General features: G+C 45.3%; 1 protein-coding gene across 1 annotated transcript in view; it reads left to right on the top strand.

Annotated features, from left to right (window-relative positions):
- LOC115127208 (tyrosine-protein kinase Tec) overlaps positions 1–18,648 on the top strand; it is a 29,947-nt gene extending 11,299 nt beyond the window's left edge. The window contains exons 8-15 of the mRNA XM_065022017.1: positions 1,809–1,883; positions 3,334–3,505; positions 3,648–3,758; positions 5,018–5,123; positions 7,229–7,293; positions 13,959–14,077; positions 14,154–14,311; positions 17,621–18,648. Of these exons, the coding sequence (XP_064878089.1) occupies positions 1,809–1,883; positions 3,334–3,505; positions 3,648–3,758; positions 5,018–5,123; positions 7,229–7,293; positions 13,959–14,077; positions 14,154–14,311; positions 17,621–17,704 (890 nt within the window). The 3' untranslated portion in view covers positions 17,705–18,648. The remainder of the gene's footprint in view (positions 1–1,808; positions 1,884–3,333; positions 3,506–3,647; positions 3,759–5,017; positions 5,124–7,228; positions 7,294–13,958; positions 14,078–14,153; positions 14,312–17,620) is intronic.
- The last annotated feature ends 1,527 nt before the right edge of the window (positions 18,649–20,175 follow it).

Here is a 20,175-nt window from a genome sequence, read left to right as displayed (position 1 = left end):
ACCAAATTCAAAAAACACACAGCCACTTTTCACAGTCACAAAAGCATAAATATAGATGAAATGAATCACTAACCTTTGATGATCTTCATCAGATGACACTCATAGGACATCATGTTATACATGTATTGTGTGTTTTGTTCGATAATGTGCATATATATATATAACAAATCTCAGTTTACATTGGCGCGTTACGTGCAGTAATGTTTTGATTCCAAAACATCCTGTGATTTTGCAGAAATACTCACAATAAACATTGATAAAAGATGCCAGGGTTATTCACAGAATTAAAGATAAACGTATCCTCTATGCAACCACTGTGTCAGAATCATCTGAGAACGGCGCTCAGAACCCAAAGAAATAGCCGCCATTTTGGCATCAACAGAAGCTACAAAAAACACTATAAATATTCACGTACCTTTGAATATCTTCATCAGAAGGCAGTTCCAGGAATCCCAGTTCGACAATAAATGACTGATTTGTTCCATAAAGTTCCATAAAGCCCATCATTTAGCCACTTGTTGTTAGCTTGTTCAGCCCAGCATTCAAGCCTCAAAAAGCACGAGCAATTCCTCCAAAAACTCAAAAAGTTCCGTTACAGGACGTAGAAACAAGTCTAATGATGTATGCAATCCATATTTAGGATGTTTTAAACATTAATCAGCAATAAAGTTCCAACCGGAGAATTTCATTGTTTGAAGAAAAGCATAGGAACGGGAGGACACTCTCTCGTGACCGCGCGTAACGAGACCGAGGCTTTCTGCCAGACCACCCACTCAAAGAGCTATTATGAGCCCCTCCTTTATAGTAGAATCATACAACCAGAATCTAAAGATGGTGACATCTTGTGGAAGCCCTAGGAAGTGCATGCTCATCCATATCTAAGATGGACATCGAATGGTACTGTTTTCTAAATTGAGTTCTCACTTCCTGTTTGGATTTCTTCTCAGGTTTTTGTCTGCCATGTGAGTTCTGTTATATTCACAGACATAATTCAAACAGTTTTAGAAACTTCAGAGTGTTTTCTATCCACCAGTAATAGTAATGCATATATTCCCCATCTGGGAAAGAGTACGAGGCAGTTTACTCTCATCCAAAAGTGAAAATGCTGCCCCCTAGCCCCAACAGGATTTATAGAGTACCACAACCACAACGCTGCAGGTAGACTACACACATACACACACACACACACACACACACACACACACACACACACACACACACACACACACACACACACACACACACACACACACACACACACACACACAATTTGATGGCTCTCTCTCCTCTCTCTCTCTCTCTCAATTCAAGGGGCTTTATTGACATGGGAAACATATGTTAACATTGCCAAAGCAGTGAAATAGATAATAAACAAAAGTGAAATAAACATTAAAAAGGAACAGTAAACATTACACTCACAGAAGTTCCAAAAGAATGAAGACATTTCAAGTCATATTATATATACAGTGTTGTAATGATGTGCAAATAGTTAAAGTACAAAAGGGAAAATAAATCAACATAAATATGGGTTGTATTTACAATTGTGTTTGTTCTTCACTGGTTGCCCTTTTCTTGTGGCAACAGGTCACAAATCTTGCTGCTGTGATGTCACACTGTGGTATTTCCCCCAGTAGATATGGGAGTTTATCAGAATCGGGTTTATTTTCTAATTCTTTGTGGGTCTGTGTGATCTGAGGGAAATATGTGTCTCTCTCTCTCTCTCTCTCCTTCCCTCTCTCTCTCTCTCTCTCTCTCTCTCTCTCTCTCTCTCTCTCTCTCTCTCTCTCTCTCCTCTCTCTCTCTCTCAGGTCTAGTAGCCAGGTTGAGATATCCAGTAGGACAGAAGGATGGATTGGCTCCCTCCACAGCAGGCTTTAGCTATGGTGAGATTCTACTGTGCTCTGCTATATTCTACACTAGTACTCTACTCTACTCTAGTACTCCATACTAGTACTCTACTCTACACCAGTACTCTACACTAGTATTCTACTCTACTCTACACCAGTACTCTACTCCACACTAGTACTCTACTCTACACCAGTATTATACTCTACACTAGTACTCTATTCTACACTAGTACTATACTCTACACTAGTACTATACTCTACACCAGTACTCTACTCTACACTAGTACTCTATTCTACACTAGTACTATACTCTACACCAGTACTATACTCTACACTAGTACTCTATTCTACACTAGTACTATACTCTACACTAGTACTATACTCTACACCAGTACTCTACTCTACACTAGTACTCTATTCTACACTAGTACTATACTCTACACCAGTACTCTACTCTACACCAGTACTGTACTCTACACTAGTACTCTATTCTACACTAGTACTATACTCTACACCAGTACTCTACTCTACACCAGTACTATACTCTACACTAGTACTCTATTCTACACTAGTACTATACTCTACACTAGTACTATACTCTACACCAGTACTATACTCTACACCAGTACTCTACTCTACACCAGTACTATACTCTACACTAGTACTCTACTCCACACTAGTACTATACTCTACACCAGTACTATACTCTACACTAGTACTCTATTCTACACTAGTACTATACTCTACACTAGTACTATACTCTACACTAGTACTATACTCTACACCAGTACTATACTCTACACCAGTACTCTACTCTACACCAGTACTATACTCTACACTAGTACTCTACTCCACACTAGTACTATACTCTACACCAGTACTATACTCTACACTAGTACTCTATTCTACACTAGTACTATACTCTACACTAGTACTATACTCTACACCAGTACTCTACTCTACACCAGTACTATACTCTACACTAGTACTCTATTCTACACTAGTACTATACTCTACACCAGTACTATACTCTACACCAGTACTCTACTCTACACCAGTACTATACTCTACACTAGTACTCTATTCTACACTAGTACTATACTCTACACTAGTACTATACTCTACACCAGTACTATACTCTACACTAGTACTATACTCTACACCAGTACTATACTCTACACCAGTACTCTACTCTACACCAGTACTATACTCTACACTAGTACTCTATTCTACACTAGTACTATACTCTACACCAGTACTATACTCTACACCAGTACTCTACTCTACACCAGTACTATACTCTACACTAGTACTCTATTCTACACTAGTACTATACTCTACACTAGTACTATACTCTACACCAGTACTATACTCTACACCAGTCCTCTACTCTACACTAGTACTCTACTCTACACTAGTACTATACTCTACACCAGTACTATACTCTACACCAGTCCTCTACTCTACACAACTCTACCCCATACAGAGAAGTGGGAGATCAACCCTGTTGAGCTGACCTTCATGAAGGAGCTGGGTTGTGGTCAGTTTGGGGTGGTGCGGCTGGGGAAATGGAGAGCTCAACACAAAGTAGCCATCAAGGCTATCAGAGAGGGAGCCATGTACGAAGAAGACTTCATAGAGGAAGCCAAGGTTATGATGTGAGTACAATACATCCCACACAGGACTTCCTAGAGGAAGCCAAGGTTATGATGTGACTTCCTAGAGGAAGCCTGCACACATCGATAGACGGATTGGATGTACAGATGACCCATAATGTTACCGTGTGTGTGTGTGTTGCAGGCGTCTCTCCCATCCTAAACTGGTGCAGCTGTATGGAGTGTGTACCCATCAGAAACCCATCTACATTGTGACTGAGTTCATGGAACTGGGATGTCTGCTCAATCACATCAGGTAAGCCAAAACGTTCAAAGGCTTTGCACTCTAAAATACGTGGCATGAAGCTTACTTCATTTTTCAATGTTTCAGGATATCATCAGAGTATGTTATGCGAGTAGAGCGAGGAGCGGAGTGAGGTAGGGGAGCGAGGTAGGGGAGCGAGGTTGGGGAGCGAGGTTGGGGAGCGAGGAGGGGAGCGAAGTTGGGGAGCGAGGAGGGGAGCGAGGTTGGGGAGCGAGGAGGGGAGCGAGGTTGGGGAGCGAGGAGGGGAGCGAGGTTGGGGAGCGAGGAGGGGAGGGGAGCGAGGTTGGGGAGCGAGGAGAGGGTGCGAGGTTGGGGAGCGAGGTTGGGGAGCCAGGAGGGGAGCGAGGTTGAGGAGCGAGGTTGGGGAGCGAGGTTGGGGAGTGAGGTTGGGGAGCCAGGAGGGGAGTGAGGTTGGGGAGCGAGGAGGGGAGCGAGGTTGGGGAGCGAGGTTGGGGAGCGAAGAGGGGGAGCGAAGTTTGGGAGCCAGGTTGGGGAGCGAAGAGGGGGAGCGAAGTTTTGGAGCGAGGAGGGAAGCGAAGAGGGGAGCGAAGTTTGGGAGTGAGGAGGGGAGCGAGGTTGGGGAGCGAGGTTGGGGAGCGAGGAGGGGAGCGAGGTTGGGGAGCGAGGTTGGGGAGCGAAGTTGGGGAGCGCAGTTGGGGAGCGAGGTTGGGGAGCGAAGTTTGGGAGCGAGGAGGGGAGCGAGGTTGGGGAGCGAGGTTGGGGAGCGAGGTGGGGGAGTGAAGTTGGGGAGCGAGGTTGAGAGGTTGGGGAGCGAGGTTGAGGAGTGAGGTTGGGAGCAAGGAGGGGCGCGAGGAGGGGAGCGAGGAGGGGAGCGAGGTTGGGGAGCGAGGTTGGGAGCAAGGAGGGGCGCGAGGAGGGGAGCGAGGAGGGGAGCGAGGTTGGGGAGCGAGGTTGCGGAGCGAGGAGGGGAACGAGATTGGGGAGCGAGGAGGGGAGCGAGGTTGGGGAGCGAGGAGGGGAGCGAGGTTGGGGAGCGAGGAGGGGAACGAGGTTGGGGAGCGAGGAGGGGAGCGAGGTTGAGGAGCGAGGAGGGGAACGAGGTTGGGGAGCGAGGAGGAGAGCGAGGTTGGGGAGCGAGGTTGGGGAACGAGGTTGGGGAGCGAGGAGGGGAGCGAGGAGGGGAGCGAGGTTGGGGAGCGAGGAGGGGAGTGAGGTTGGGAAGCGAGGAGGCGCTTAACAGCCTCCTTCAGTGCATAAATTCAAATATTTTTGGGGTTAATTTACTTCAGGCAGCGTCGGAACACCTTCAGCCCGGGGTCCTTACTGAGTATCTGTCAGGACGTCGCAGAGGGGATGGAACACCTGGAGGCAAACGGCTTCATTCACAGAGACCTGGTAAGTCTGTCATCCAATAGGCAGTGACCTGGTGAGTCTGTCATCCAATAGGCAGAGACCTGGTGAGTCTGTCATCCAATAGGCAGTGACCTGGTGAGTCTGTCCGCCAATAAGGAGATACCTGGTGAGTCTGTCATCCAATAGAGACCTGGTGCATTTAAGCCAATAGGAGAAACCTGGTAGTCTGTCAACCAAATGGGTTACAGATTACGGACACCTAGCCAAAGCGCAGAGACTGGGGGAGTATATCAACCAATAGGAAGAGTCTTTACTGAGACCTGGTGAGTCTATCAACCAATAAGATTATATAATACAGACACCTAGCAAATAGGGAGAGACTTTGTGGGCCAAACCAGCCAATAGGGGCAGACTTAGTGGGTCAACAAGCCAATAGGGAGTGTCATGACTCTCCTGTGAGGACCCAGAAGGTTACAGTGGATCAGCTCTACAGAGCTCTCTCTCTCCCTCAGAGGGGGACAGGGATAGATGTAGGGGTTTTATGACACCTCATGTCGATCGTAAACCATAGGCAGCAGACGATTCCTTTTGGGTGATCGGAATGTCTTTGTGTCTTAGGAAGAGTTTACGGCCCAAAACTACAACATCAAACCACGGACACTGGGACAATATATTTCAACATCACACCTGTGGGACAGGTACAGGATGTCAACAACAACTGCCCGAGTTACACCAGGAACGCACAATCATTCCATCAGTGCTCAGACTGTCCGCAATAGGAGGAGAGAGACCCGGACTGTGGGCTTGTAGGTCTGTTGTAAGCCAGGTCCTCACCAGACATCACCGGCAACAACGTCGTCTATTGGCACAAACCCACCGTTGCTGGATCAGACAGTACTGGAAAAAAGTGATCTTCACTGACGAGTTGCGGTTTTGTCTCACCAGGGGTGATGGTCGGATTCGCATTTATCATAAAGGAATGAGCGTCACACCGAGGCTTGTATTCTGGAGCGGGATCGATTTGGAGGTGGAGGGTCCGTCATGGTCTGAGGTGGTGTGTCACAGCATCATCGGACTGAGCTTGTTGTCATTGCAGGCAATCTCAACGCTGTGCGTTACAGGGAAGACATCCTCGCTCATGTGGTACCCTTCCTGCAGGCTCATCCTGACATGACCCTCCAGCATGACAATGCCACCAGCCATACTGCTCGTTCTGTGCGTGATTTCCTGCAAGACAGGAATGTCAGTGTTCTGCCATGGCCAGCGAAGAGCCCGGATCTCAATCCCATTGAGCACGTCTGGGACCTGTTGGATCGGAGGGTGAGGGCTAGGGCCATTCCCCCCCAGAAATGTCCGGGAACTTGCAGGTGCCTTGGTGGAAGAGTGGGGTAACATCTCACAGCAAGAACTGGTAAATCTGGTGCAGTCCATGAGGAGGAGATGCACTGCAGTACTTAATGCAGCTGGTGGCCACACCAGATACTGACTGTTACTTTTGATTTTGACCCCCCCTCCCTCCTTTGTTCAGAGACACATTATTCCATTTCTGTTATTTACATGTCTGTGGAACTTGTTCAGTTTATGTCTCAGTTGTTGAATCTTGTTATGTTCATAAAAATATTTACACATGTTAAGTTTGCTGAAAATAAATGTTTTGTTGAGTTTATATATACATATTCTTATTCCATCCCTTTAGATTTGTGTGTATTAGGTAGAAGTTGGGGAATTGTTAGATATTACTGCACTATCGGAACTAGAAGCACAAGCATTTCGCTACACTCGCATTAACACCTGCTAACCATGTGTATGTGACAAACAAAAATACCAAAAAACATTTGATTTGATTTGAACGACATTCAGAATGAGACTGATATGAAGAAATGATTAATTGGTATGACATCTATATTGAGTTAATTCAGGAGATGATAACTCATTAAATACACCTTTCCCGTGGTGCCCCAAATTCCTAATGAGTTCATTGTTACATGATTAAGTTAATTGAGTAATAATTCAACGTAGTAGATAATTAATTTGATAAATAGCAGTGAGTCATTCAGCCAGTAGGCACATACCTGATTAGAGTAACAGCTAATCACCCTCTCTCTCTCTCTCTCTCTCTCTCTCTCTCTCTCTCTCTCTCTCTATAGGCAGCGAGGAACTGTCTGGTGAACGATTCTCTGGTGGTGAAGGTATCAGACTTTGGAATGGCCAGGTACGTAACGGAATAACACACGCAACTCTCAAACCATTTTCTCAATTTCAACTTCAATTTAAGGGGTTTTTATTGGCATGGGAAAAATATGTTTACATTGCCAAAGGAAGTGAAATAAACAATATCAAATTAGAAGATATATAATTTTAAAAAAAATGAAATTAACAATAAAAAGTCATAATTTCTAACTCTCAATTCAATTCAAAGGGCTTTATATGTATGTGTAAGTATGTATATGGAATAGAGCAGGTATTCCCAAACTGGGGTACACACGTACGGGGGTACACCAAATAAAAATGTGATTGACATTTAACAAACAAAAAATAAATAAAGTGGTTAAAAAAAATCTCAAATCTCACATTTTCAAACAGTCCATTTATATTATTCAACGGGGCCTGAGTAGCCTCGTTTCACTACCAAAAATAAAATGAATCCATCTAGTGTTCAGCAAAATAACAACACAATGTCAAATACAGGAAGCCTGGTCAAATAATGAACATTCAATCACATTAACCGTTACTCATCCAATCACATTTAACCGTTACTCATCCAATCACATTTAACCGTTACTCATCCAATCACATTAACCGTTACTCATCCAATCACATTTAACCGTTACTCATCCAATCACATTTAACCGTTACTCATCCAATCACATTTAACCGTTACTCATCCAATCACATTTAACCGTTACTCATCCAATCACATTTAACCGTTACTCATCCAATCACATTTAACCGTTAATCATCCAATCACATTTAACCGTTACTCATCCAATCACATTTAACCGTTACTCATCCAATCACATTAACCGTTACTCATCCAATCACATTTAACCGTTACTCATCCAATCACATTTAACTCATCCAATCACATTTAACCGTTACTCAATCCAATCACATTTAACCGTTACTCATCCAATCACATTTAATCATCCAATCACATTTAACCGTTACTCATCCAATCACATTTAACCGTTACTCATCCAATCACATTAACCGTTACTCATCCAATCACATTTAACCGTACTATCCAATCACATTTCCAATCACATTTAACCGTTACTCATCCAATCACATTTAACCGTTACTCATCCAATCACATTTAACCGTTACTCATCCAATCACATTTAACCGTTACTCATCCAATCACATTTAACCGTTACTCATCCAATCACATTTAACCGTTACTCTCTCACGGGAATTCCACTGACGGAATAGCCAAGCGTAGCTGCTGCTCATGTTGGTATCTGACGGCGCAGGGAGACATAGTGGAGGGGTAACGCGCCTGCAAACAGTTGCTCCCGATGCCACTTGGCTCCACAGCAACATCCACCGAGAGGCTCTTGGGTCCACAGCAGCATCCACCGAGAGGCTCTTGGGTAAACTGCAGCATCCACCGAGAGGCTCTTGGGTCCACAGCAGCATCCACCGAGAGGCTCTTGGGTAAACTGCAGCATCCACCGAGAGGCTCTTGGGTAAACTGCAGCATCCACCGAGAGGCTCTTGGCTCCACAGCAGCATCCACCGAGAGGCTCTTGGGTACACTGCAGCATCCACCGAGAGGCTCTTGGGTACACTGCAGCATCCACCTAGAGGCTCTTGGGTACACTGCAGCATCCACCGAGAGGCTCTTGGGTACACTGCAGCATCCACCTAGAGGCTCTTGGGTCCACAGCAGCATCCACTGAGAGGCTCTTGGGTACACTGCAGCATCCACCGAGAGGCTCTTGGGTACACTGCAGCATCCACCTAGAGGCTCTTGGGTACACTGCAGCATCCACTGAGAGGCTCTTGGGTACACTGCAGCATCCACCTAGAGGCTCTTGGGTCCACAGCAGCATCCACTGAGAGGCTCTTGGGTACACTGCAGCATCCACCGAGAGGCTCTTGGGTACACTGCAGCATCCACCTAGAGGCTCTTGGGTCCACAGCAGCATCCACTGAGAGGCTCTTGGGTACACTGTAGCATCCACCTAGAGGCTCTTGGGTAAACTGCAGCATCCACCTAGAGGCTCTTGGGGTACACTGTAGCATCCACCGAGAGGCTCTTGGGTAAACTGCAGCATCCACCTAGAGGCTCTTGGGGTACACTGCAGCATCCACCGAGAGGCTCTTGCTGCCAAGGGAATGCCTGACAGCTTGAAAGACGTTTTGGACAGTGAAAATGGTTAACTTTGTTAAACTCTTGTGTATTTTCTGCACTATGCAATGATATGGGCAGCGACCATGTAACGCTTTTACAACATACAGAGGTGCTCTGGTTATTATGGGGAAAAGTGTTGACACGTTTTTATTTTAATAGAGAGAGGAGCTTAAAGTTTTCTTTATTGACCATCATTTTCACTTTGTCTGAGCGCTTGATGATGACGAGTTTCTCACACGACTGGCCTATCTGGGTGATGTTTTTTAGGATTACAGGGACTCTCCGCAACTATATTTAATGTGCGGGACAAAATTGAGGCTATGATTAACCTCTTCAGTCGACCCTCTACTTTTTTGAACATTTTGTTAAAAATCGCGCAACATTTCAGCGCCCTGCTACTCATGCCAGGAATATAGTACGTTCATATGGTTAGAATGTGTGGATAGGAAACCCTCGGACGTTTTTAAAACTGGTTAAATCACGACTGTGGCTATTACATAACGTGCGTTACATCGGAAAGCGCAGGAAAACCTGATCACAGAAAATGGAAATAAATATCCTTGCGCCACTTCAAGCAATTGTTAACAGTGAGCCGAATTAGATAAGACCGAGCATTCAACTCCCACAGCATCCCCATGTTGTCTAGAGTCTTGTGAATTGAATCATCTTTGATTCTTGGTTGAACCGAAAGAGGGGCACGACTTACCTCCGGTCTCCGCCCAGATCATTCCGGAAGAGCTCTCTCCTGAAATTTTTTCCAAGACGACAGCTAATGATATTTACATCGCCTACGGATGATTTTTATCGCTTATTAACGTTTACTAATACCTAAAGTAGCATTACAAACGTATTTCGAAGTGATTTGTGAAAGTTTATCATCTACTTTTTGAATTTTTAAAAATGACGTTACGTTGTGAAATCGCTGTTTTTTTCGTTTATCACACAGTCTACATATAACGATATCTTGGCTTTATATGGCCCGATTTAATCGAAATAAAGACCCAATAGTGTTTATGGGACATCTAGGAGTGCCAACAAAGAAGATGGTGAAAGGTAATGACTGTTTTCTATTTTATTGTGCGGTTTGTGTAACGCCGAAATGCTAATTATTTTGTTTACGTCCCCTGCTGTGCTTTTCTGTTGTAGTGTATTGGTGCATGCTATCAGATAATAGCTTCTCATGCTGTCGCCGAAAAGCATTTTAAAAATCTGACTTGTTGCCTGGATTCACAACGAGTGTAGCTTTAATTTGATACCCTGCATGTGTATTTTAATGAACTTTTGAGTTTTAACTAATACTATTAGCATTTAGCGTAGCGCATTTGCATTTCCAGAGCTCTAGTTGGGACGCAAGCGTCCCAACTAGAGGCAAGAGGTTGAAGTTGGAGCTCTTCTCTGTTTGCATTAACAAGGACAACACACAGGTTGGAGCTCTTCTGTCTGCATTAACAAGGACAACACACAGGTCTTTCCATCATTGTATGATTTTTGTGTGTGCAAATGAAATCTGGACAATGTAGGGGCGACAGGTAGCCTAGTGGTTAGAGTGTTGGGCCAGTAACCGAAAGGTTGCTGGATCAAATCCCCGAGCCGACAAGGTAAAAATCTGTCGTTCTGCCCCTGAACAAGGCATTTAACCCATTGTTCCCCGGTAGGTCGTCATTGTAAATAAGAATGTGTTCTTAACTGACCTGCGTAGTTAAATAAAGGTTAAATGAAAATATGTCAAATGTGATATAGCGAAGCACCTCAGTGAGTTGGCAGGTACTTTCCCAAAACGGACGACACAAACAACTGGATTATCCCTTTCATGCCTCCAGTCCACCTTACCGATATCTGATCAAGAGTCTCATCGAAATTGCAACAAGCGGTTCTGTGAAAATTTAATTTAATCAGAAGCCACTGACAGATTTCTGGATAGGGCTGCGCTCAGAGTATCCTGCCTTGGCAAATCGTGCTGTTAAGACACTGATGCCCTTTGCAACCACATACCTATGAGAGTGGATTCTCAGCCCTCACTAGCATGAAATAATTAAATAATTTTCCTGTATTTAGTTGAGACTCAAATACAACCCAACATTGCACCTGTGGTGAGTTATTCACAATTTAACAAATACGTTTTTATATGTAAGAGCAAAATTATAAATGAATTTAATTATAATTAATTATAAATTGATTTTATTATTATTTGTGCCCTGGTCCTATGAGCTGGGTTGTGACAAAACCTCACACTCATTCTTATGTTTAATAAATGTAACGTATAGTGTGTGTGTGGCAGGCTTACAATGATGGCAAAAAAACAACATTTGAGAGTGTGCTGACCCTGGTGCTAGAGGGGGTACAGCTGACCCTGGTGCTAGAGGGGGTACAGCTGACCCTGGTGCTAGAGGGGGTACAGCTGACCCTGGTGCTAGAGGGGGTACAGCTGACCCTGGTGCTAGAGGGGGTACAGCTGACCCTGGTGCTAGAGGGGGTACAGCTGACCCTGGTGCTAGAGGGGGTACAGCTGACCCTGGTGCTAGAGGGGGTACAGCTGACCATGGTGCTTAGAGGGGGTACAGCTGACCCTGGTGCTAGAGGGGGTACAGCTGACCCTGGTGCTAGAGAGGGGTACAGCTGACCCTGGTGCTAGAGGGGTACAGCTGACCCTGGTGCTAGAGGGGTACAGATGACCCTGGTGCTAGAGGGGTACAGCTGACCCTGGTGCTAGAGGGGTACAGCTGACCCTGGTGCTAGAGGGGGTACAGCTGACCCTGGTGCTAGAGGGGTACAGCTGACCCTGGTGCTAGAGGGGTACAGCTGACCCTGGTGCTAGAGGGGGTACAGCTGACCCTGGTGCTAGAGGGGTACAGCTGACCCTGGTGCTAGAGGGGGTACAGCTGACCCTGGTGCTAGAGGGGTACAGCTGACCCTGGTGCTAGAGGGGTACAGCTGACCCTGGTGCTAGAGGGGTACAGATGACCCTGGTGCTAGAGGGGGTACAGCTGACCCTGGTGCTAGAGGTGGTACAGCTGCCCCTGGTGCTAGAGGGGTACAGCTGACCCTGGTGCTAGAGGGGTACAGCTGACCCTGGTGCTAGAGGGGTACAGCTGACCCTGGTGCTAGAGGGGTATAGCTGACCCTGGTGCTAGAGGGGGTACAGCTGACCCTGGTGCTAGAGGGGGTACAGCTGACCCTGGTGCTAGAGGGGGTACAGCTGCCCCTGGTGCTAGAGGGGGTACAGCTGACCCTGGTGCTAGAGGGGGTACAGCTGACCCTGGTGCTAGAGGGGGTACAGCTGACCCTGGTGCTAGAGGGGGTACAGCTGACCCTGGTGCTAGAGGGGGTACAGCTTACCCTGGTGCTAGAGGGGGTACAGCTGACCCTGGTGCTAGAGGGGGTACAGCTGACCCTGGTGCTAGAGGGGGTACAGCTGGAGGTTGAATGTTTGAAGGGGTACGGGACTATAAAAAGTTTGGGAACCACCGGAATAGACAATAAACAAAAGAGACATAAACAAGGGAAATATTAGTAAACAAATGAACAGTAAACATTACACACACAACAGTTTTAAAAGAAGGAAGACATTACAAATGTCATATTATATATATATATATATATACAGTGTTGTAACGATGTGCAAATAGTTAAAGTACAAAAGGGAAAATAAATCAACATAAATATAGGTTGTATTTACAATGGTGTTTGTTCTTCACTGGTTGCCCTTTTCTTGTGGCAACAGGTCACAAATCTTGCTGCTGTGATGGCACACTGTGGTATTTCACCCAGTAGATATGGGAGTTTATCAAAATTGGATTTGTTTTCGAATTCTTTGTGGATCTGTGTAATCTGAGGGAAATATGTCTCTCTAATATGGTCATGTGTTGGACAGGAGGTTAGGAAGTGCAGCTCAGTTTCCACCTCATTTTGTGGGCAGTGAGCACATAGCCTGTATTCTCTTGAGAGCCATGTCTGCCTATGGCGGCCTTTCTCAATAGCAAGGCTATGCTCACTGAGTCTGTACATAGTCAAAGCTTTCCTTAAGTTTGGGTCAGTCACAGTGGTCAGGTATTCTGCCACTGTGTACTCTCTGTTTAGGGACAAATAGCATTCTAGTTTGCTCTGTCCCTCTCTGTCTGTGTGAATCTCTCTTTGTGTTCTAACTTGTGTGTGTGTGTGTGTGTGTGTGTGTGTGTGTGTGTGTGTGTGTGTGTGTGTGTGTGTGTGTGTGTGTGTGTGTCTCTGTGTGTCTCTGTGTGCGTGTGTGTCTCTGTGTTTGTGTCTCTGTGCTTGTGTGTCTCTGTGTGTGTGTCTGTGTGTGTGCTCTGTGTATGTCTACTGTGTGTGTGTGTGTGTGTGTGTGTGTGTGTGTGTGTGTGTGTGTGTGTGTGTGTGTGTGTGTGTGTGTGTGTGTGTGTGTGTGTGTGTGTGTGTGTGTCTCTGTGTGTGTGTCTCTGTGTGTGTGTCTCTGTGTGTCTCTGTGTGTGTGTGTCTCTGTGTGTCTCTGTGTGTGTGTGTCTCTGTGTGTGTGTGTGTGTTAGGTATGTACTAGATGACCAGTACACTAGTTCATCAGGCTCTAAGTTCCCAGTCAAGTGGTCTCCTCCTGAAGTCTTCAACTTCTGCAAGTTCAGCAGCAAGTCTGACGTCTGGTCCTTCGGTAGGTGGTCGCTGTGTGTGTATATTGATGAAGGCATATGTGTGTATATTGATACAGGTGTGTGTGTGTGTGTCAGGTGTGTTGATGTGGGAGGTGTTTACAGAGGGGAAGATGCCGTTTGAACACAACCCGAACCACGAGGTGGTGATGAGAGTGTCACAAGGACACCGTCTCTACAGACCCAGGATGGCCACGCCCAGCATCTATGACATCATGCAGCTCTGCTGGCACGAGGTACATCGTACACTTCCTGCTTCCTGTGTTTGCGAATGTTTGAGGTAGAAGGTAGATGACACTAACCACAGGTCTAGGATCAGAACTACTCCATCTAAGACATCATGCAGCTCTGCTGGCACGAGGTACATCGTACACTTCCTGCTTCCTGTGTTTGCGAATGTTTGAGGTAGAAGGTAGATGACACTAACCACAGGTCTAGGATCAGAACTACTCCAACTCATAACCTGAACCATTAGAGGGAAATATCAGAATTCAAAACAATTCAATTTAATTCAAGGGGCTTTATTGGTATGGGAAACATATGTTTAAAAAAATATTGTAATGTAGAAATATGATATCGTTAAGGCATAGGTCTAGAGTCCTATGGGAGACAGTCCGGTTCGTTTGATAAATGACAGCTCATCTTCAAACAGTTTCATTAGTTTTAACATCTATTGACAGTTGATTGGACAGTTGATCAGTGGAGTAAAACGTCCATCTCTCAAAGTTGTTGAGACTATTGCCTCTGCACCATTTACATTGGCAAAGCAAGTGAAGTAGATAAATATACAAAAGTGAAATAAACAATACAAAATGAACAGTAAACACTACACTCAAAGTAATAAAGACATTTCTGTCTGCCTGTGGCGGCCTTTCTCAATAGCAAGGCTATGCTCACTGAGTCTGTACATAGTCAAAGCTTTCCTTAAGTTTGGGTCAGTCACAGTGGTCAGGTATTCTGCCACTGTGTACTCTCTGTTTAGGGCCAAATAGCATTCTAATTTGCTCTGTTCTTTTGTTAATTATTTCCAATGTGTCAAGTAATTATCTTTTTGTTTTCTCATGATTTGGTTGGGTCTAATTGTGTTGCTGTCCTGGGGCTCTTGTGGGGTGTGTTTGTGTTTGTGAACAGAGCCCCAGGACCAGCTTGCTAAGGGGACTCTTCTCCAGGTTCATCTCTCTGTAGGTGATGGCTTTGTTATGGAAGGTTTGGGAATTTCTTCCTTTTAGGTGGTTGTAGAATTTAACGCCTCTTTTCTGGATTTTGATTCGTGGGTATCGGCCTAATTCTGCTCTGCATTATTTGATGGTTTACGTTGTTCAGAGGATATTTTTGTAGAATTCTGCATGTAGTCTCAATTTGGTGTTGGTCCCATTTTGTGAATTCTTGTTTGGTGGGCGGACCTCAGGTCTCCCAACCATAAAGGGTTCTATAACTTAGGGCTGAGATCCCGCTAACGGGATCGATATGACAACAGCCAGTGAAAGTGCAGGGCGACAAATTCAAAATTCAAAACAGAAATCCCATAATTAAAATTCCTCAAACATAGAAGTATTTCACATTATTTTAAAGAATCACTTCTTGTTAATCCCACCACAGTGTCCGATTTTAAATACTTTACGGCGAAAGCACCACAAACGATTATGGTAGGTCAGAGCCAAGTCACAGAAAATCACAGTCATTTTTCCAGCCAAAGGGAGGAGTCACAAAAATCTGAAATAGAGATAAAATGAATCACTAACCTTTGATGATCTTCATCAGATGGCACTCATAGGACTTCATGTTACACAATTCATGTATGTTTTGTTCGATAAAGTTCATATTTATATAAAAAAAATATCAGTATACATTGGTGCGTTATGTTCAGAAGTTCCAAAAACATCCAGGTGATTTTGCAGAGAGCCACATCAATTTACAGAAATACTCATTATAAATGTTGATGAAAATTCAAGTGTTATACATGGCACTTTAGATACACTTCTCCTTAATGCAACCGCTGTGTCAGATTTCAAAAAGGCTTTACGGAAAAAGCAAACCATGCAATAATCTGAGTACGGCGCTCAGAGACCAAACAAGCCAAAAAGATATCCGCCTTATTGTGTAGTCAACAGAAGTCAGAAATAACATTATAAATATTCACTTACCTTTGATGATCTTCATCAGAATGCACTCCCAGGAATCCCAGTTTATGTCCAAATAGCAACTTTTGTTAGCGCGTTTTGTTAACAAATCCAAACACATGAAGCTCGTTCACTAGGAGCAGACAAAATGTCAAAAAGTTCCATTACAGTTCGTAGAAACATGTCAAACGATGTATAGAATCAATCTTTAGGATGTTTTTATCATAAATCTTCAATAATGTTCCAACCGGAGAATTCCTTTGTCTGTAGAAAAGCAATGGAACGCAAGCTAACTCTCTCATGACCGCGCGTCACGAGCCCGTGGCACTGCCAGACACCTGGCTCAAAGAGCCCTTATGAGCCCCTCCTTTAGAGTAGAATCCTCAAACAAGTTTCTAAAGACTGACATCTAGTGGAAGCCTTAGGAAGTGCAACATGACCAATATCCCACTGTATCTTCAATAGGGAATGAGTTGAAAAATGACCAACCTCAGATTTCCCACTTCCTGGTTGGATTTTTTTCTCAGGTTTTTGCCTGCCATATGAGTTCTGTTATACTCACAGACATCATTCAAACAGTTTTAGAAACTTTAGAGTGCTTTCTATCTAAATATACTAATACTATGCATATATTAGCAACTGGGACTGAGTAGCAGGCAGTTTACTCTGGGCACCTTATTCATCCAAGCTACTCAATACTGCCCCTGCAGCCATAAGAAGATTCAAGTATTTTTTGCAAGATCCTAACTAGTATGTCAAATGTTATGTTCCTTTTGATGGCATAGAATGCCCTTCTTACCTTGTTTCTCAGATTGTTCACAGTTTTGTGTAAGTTTCCTGTGGTGCTGATGTTTAGGCCGAGGTATGTATAGTTTTTTGTGAGCTCTAGGGCAACAGTGTCTAGATGGAATTTGTATTTGTGGTCCTGGCGACTGGACCTTTTTTGGAACACCATTATTTTGGTCTTACTGAGATTTACTGTTAGGATCCAGGTCTGACAGAATCTGTGCAGAAGATCTAGGTGCTGCTGTAGGCCCTCCTTGGTTGGTGACAGAAGCACCAGATCATCAGCAAACAGTAGACATTTGACTTCAGATTCTAGCAGGGGGAGGCCGGGTGCTGCAGACTGTTCTAGTGCCCTCGCCAATTTGTTGATATATATGTTGAAGAGGATGGGGCTTAAGCTGCATCCCTGTCTCAGCCCCCTATAGCAGACCCTCACGCCAAATTGAGCTTTTTTGAAATCAACAAGTCATGAGAAGACTTTGCCTTTGTTCTGGTTTATTTGTTAGTCAATTAGGGTGTGCAGGGTGAATACGTGGTCTGTCGTACGGTAATATTTGACATTTGCTCAGTACATTGATTTCACTGAGGACATGTACTCAAAATCTCTCTCTCTCTTTCCCTCCCTCCCTCCCTCTCTAGAGAGCGGAGGAAAGGCCATCGTTCTCTCAGATATCCATCTTGATCTCTGACGCTCTGGAAGAGGACGGCTTCTCCTCAGCCTGAACCGGCCAATCAGATCCTCTCCTCTGCCTGAACCGGCCAATCAGATCGCAACCACCAATCGGATCTCCTCAGATCTACTCGATGGAGGACTGCTTGCATAAGGATCCAAACATTCCATACCACTCTGTCGTGATGGATCTCTCAAGATGGTTGATCACAATGGATTTTGTTAGACAGAAAGCTCACGTCCAGATACCATATACCCTTTTACCTCTTCTATCCTGTCTGACATGCTCACGTCCAGATACCATATACTGTTTTACCTCTTCTATCCTGTCTGACATGCTCACGTCCAGATACCATATACTGTTTTACCTCTTCTATCCTGTCTGACATGCTCAAGTCCAGATACCATATACTGTTTTACCTCTTCTATCCTGTCTGACATGCTCAAGTCCAGATACCATATACTGTTTTACCTCTTCTATCCTGTCTGACATGCTCACGTCCAGATACCATATACTGTTTTACCTCTTCTATCCTGTCTGACATGCTCACGTCCAGATACCATATACTGTTTTACCTCTTCTATTCTGGACTGTCTTCATTCTCTCCAGTCATTTTGTAATTTAACTGAACTAACTCAAGCCCTTTGCATGTCCTAACAAAGCCAGTCCTGTTAGTTTATATAGTTCAGTAGGTCCATTCATACATCGTGTCCTGTTTCAATACTCAAACGCATGTCCGCAATCCAGCTGTATATTTATAAGGTAAATGTATGTTTTTAATACTACTGCAGCAGATTCAATGTAATTACAATAACATGAGTGACAATACCATTCTCTCATATGATTGTATTCTCTTGCATCAAAGTCAAACACTCGTGTCCAACAGCTGAGATAAGGTGTTCCCGACTCCAGATTGATTTAAAAACAACAAAACTACATTTTTCAGTGAGAAGTAGGCATTAGTCTGAAAATGAAAAATAAAGGAAATTCACATGAGCACCACAATGCCTACTCCACCCACGCTCTACCAAGGGTTTACAGCACCACAATGCCTACTCCACCCACGCTATACCAAGGGTTTACAGCACCACAATGCCTACTCCACCCACGCTCTACCAAGGGTTTACAGCACCACAATGCCTACTCCACCCACGCTCTACCAAGGGTTTACAGCACCACAATGCCTACTCCACCCACGCTCTACCAAGGGTTTACAGCACCACAATGCCTACTCCACCCACGCTCTACCAAGGGTTTACAGCACCACAATGCCTACTCCACCCACGCTCTACCAAGGGTTTACAGCACCACAATGCCTACTCCACCCACGCTCTACCAAGGGTTTACAGCACCACAATGCCTACTCCACCCACGCTCTACCAAGGGTTTACAGCACCACAATGCCTACTCCACCCACGCTCTACCAAGGGTTTACAGCACCACAATGCCTACTCCACCCACGCTCTACCAAGGGTTTACAGCACCACAATGCCTACTCCACCCACGCTCTACCAAGGGTTTACAGCACCACAATGCCTACTCCACCCACGCTCTACCAAGGGTTTACAGCACCACAATGCCTACTCCACCCACGCTCTACCAAGGGTTTACAGCACCACAATGCCTACTCCACCCACGCTCTACCAAGGGTTTACAGCACCACAATGCCTACTCCACCCACGCTCTACCAAGGGTTTACAGCACCACAATGCCTACTCCACCCACGCTCTACCAAGGGTTTACAGCACCACAATGCCTACTCCACCCACGCTCTACCAAGGGTTTACAGCACCACAATGCCTACTCCACCCACGCTCTACCAAGGGTTTACAGCACCACAATGCCTACTCCACCCACGCTCTACCAAGGGTTTACAGCACCACAATGCCTACTCCACCCACGCTCTACCAAGGGTTTACAGCACCACAATGCCTACTCCACCCACGCTCTACCAAGGGTTTACAGCACCACAATGCCTACTCCACCCACGCTCTACCAAGGGTTTACAGCACCACAATGCCTACTCCACCCACGCTCTACCAAGGGTTTACAGCACCACAATGCCTACTCCACCCACGCTCTACCAAGGGTTTACAGCACCACAATGCCTACTCCACCCACGCTCTACCAAGGGTTTACAGCACCACAATGCCTACTCCACCCACGCTCTACCAAGGGTTTACAGCACCACAATGCCTACTCCACCCACGCTCTACCAAGGGTTTACAGCACCACAATGCCTACTCCACCCACGCTCTACCAAGGGTTTACAGCACCACAATGCCTACTCCACCCACGCTCTACCAAGGGTTTACAGCACCACAATGCCTACTCCACCCACGCTCTACCAAGGGTTTACAGCACCACAATGCCTACTCCACCCACGCTCTACCAAGGGTTTACAGCACCACAATGCCTACTCCACCCACGCTCTACCAAGGGTTTACAGCACCACAATGCCTACTCCACCCACGCTCTACCAAGGGTTTACAGCACCACAATGCCTACTCCACCCACGCTCTA

This window comes from Oncorhynchus nerka, linkage group LG8 (genome assembly GCF_034236695.1).
Source record: "Oncorhynchus nerka isolate Pitt River linkage group LG8, Oner_Uvic_2.0, whole genome shotgun sequence".
In the NCBI taxonomy this organism is placed as follows: domain Eukaryota; kingdom Metazoa; phylum Chordata; class Actinopteri; order Salmoniformes; family Salmonidae; genus Oncorhynchus; species Oncorhynchus nerka.
This window is presented reverse-complemented; position numbering and strand designations above follow the sequence as displayed.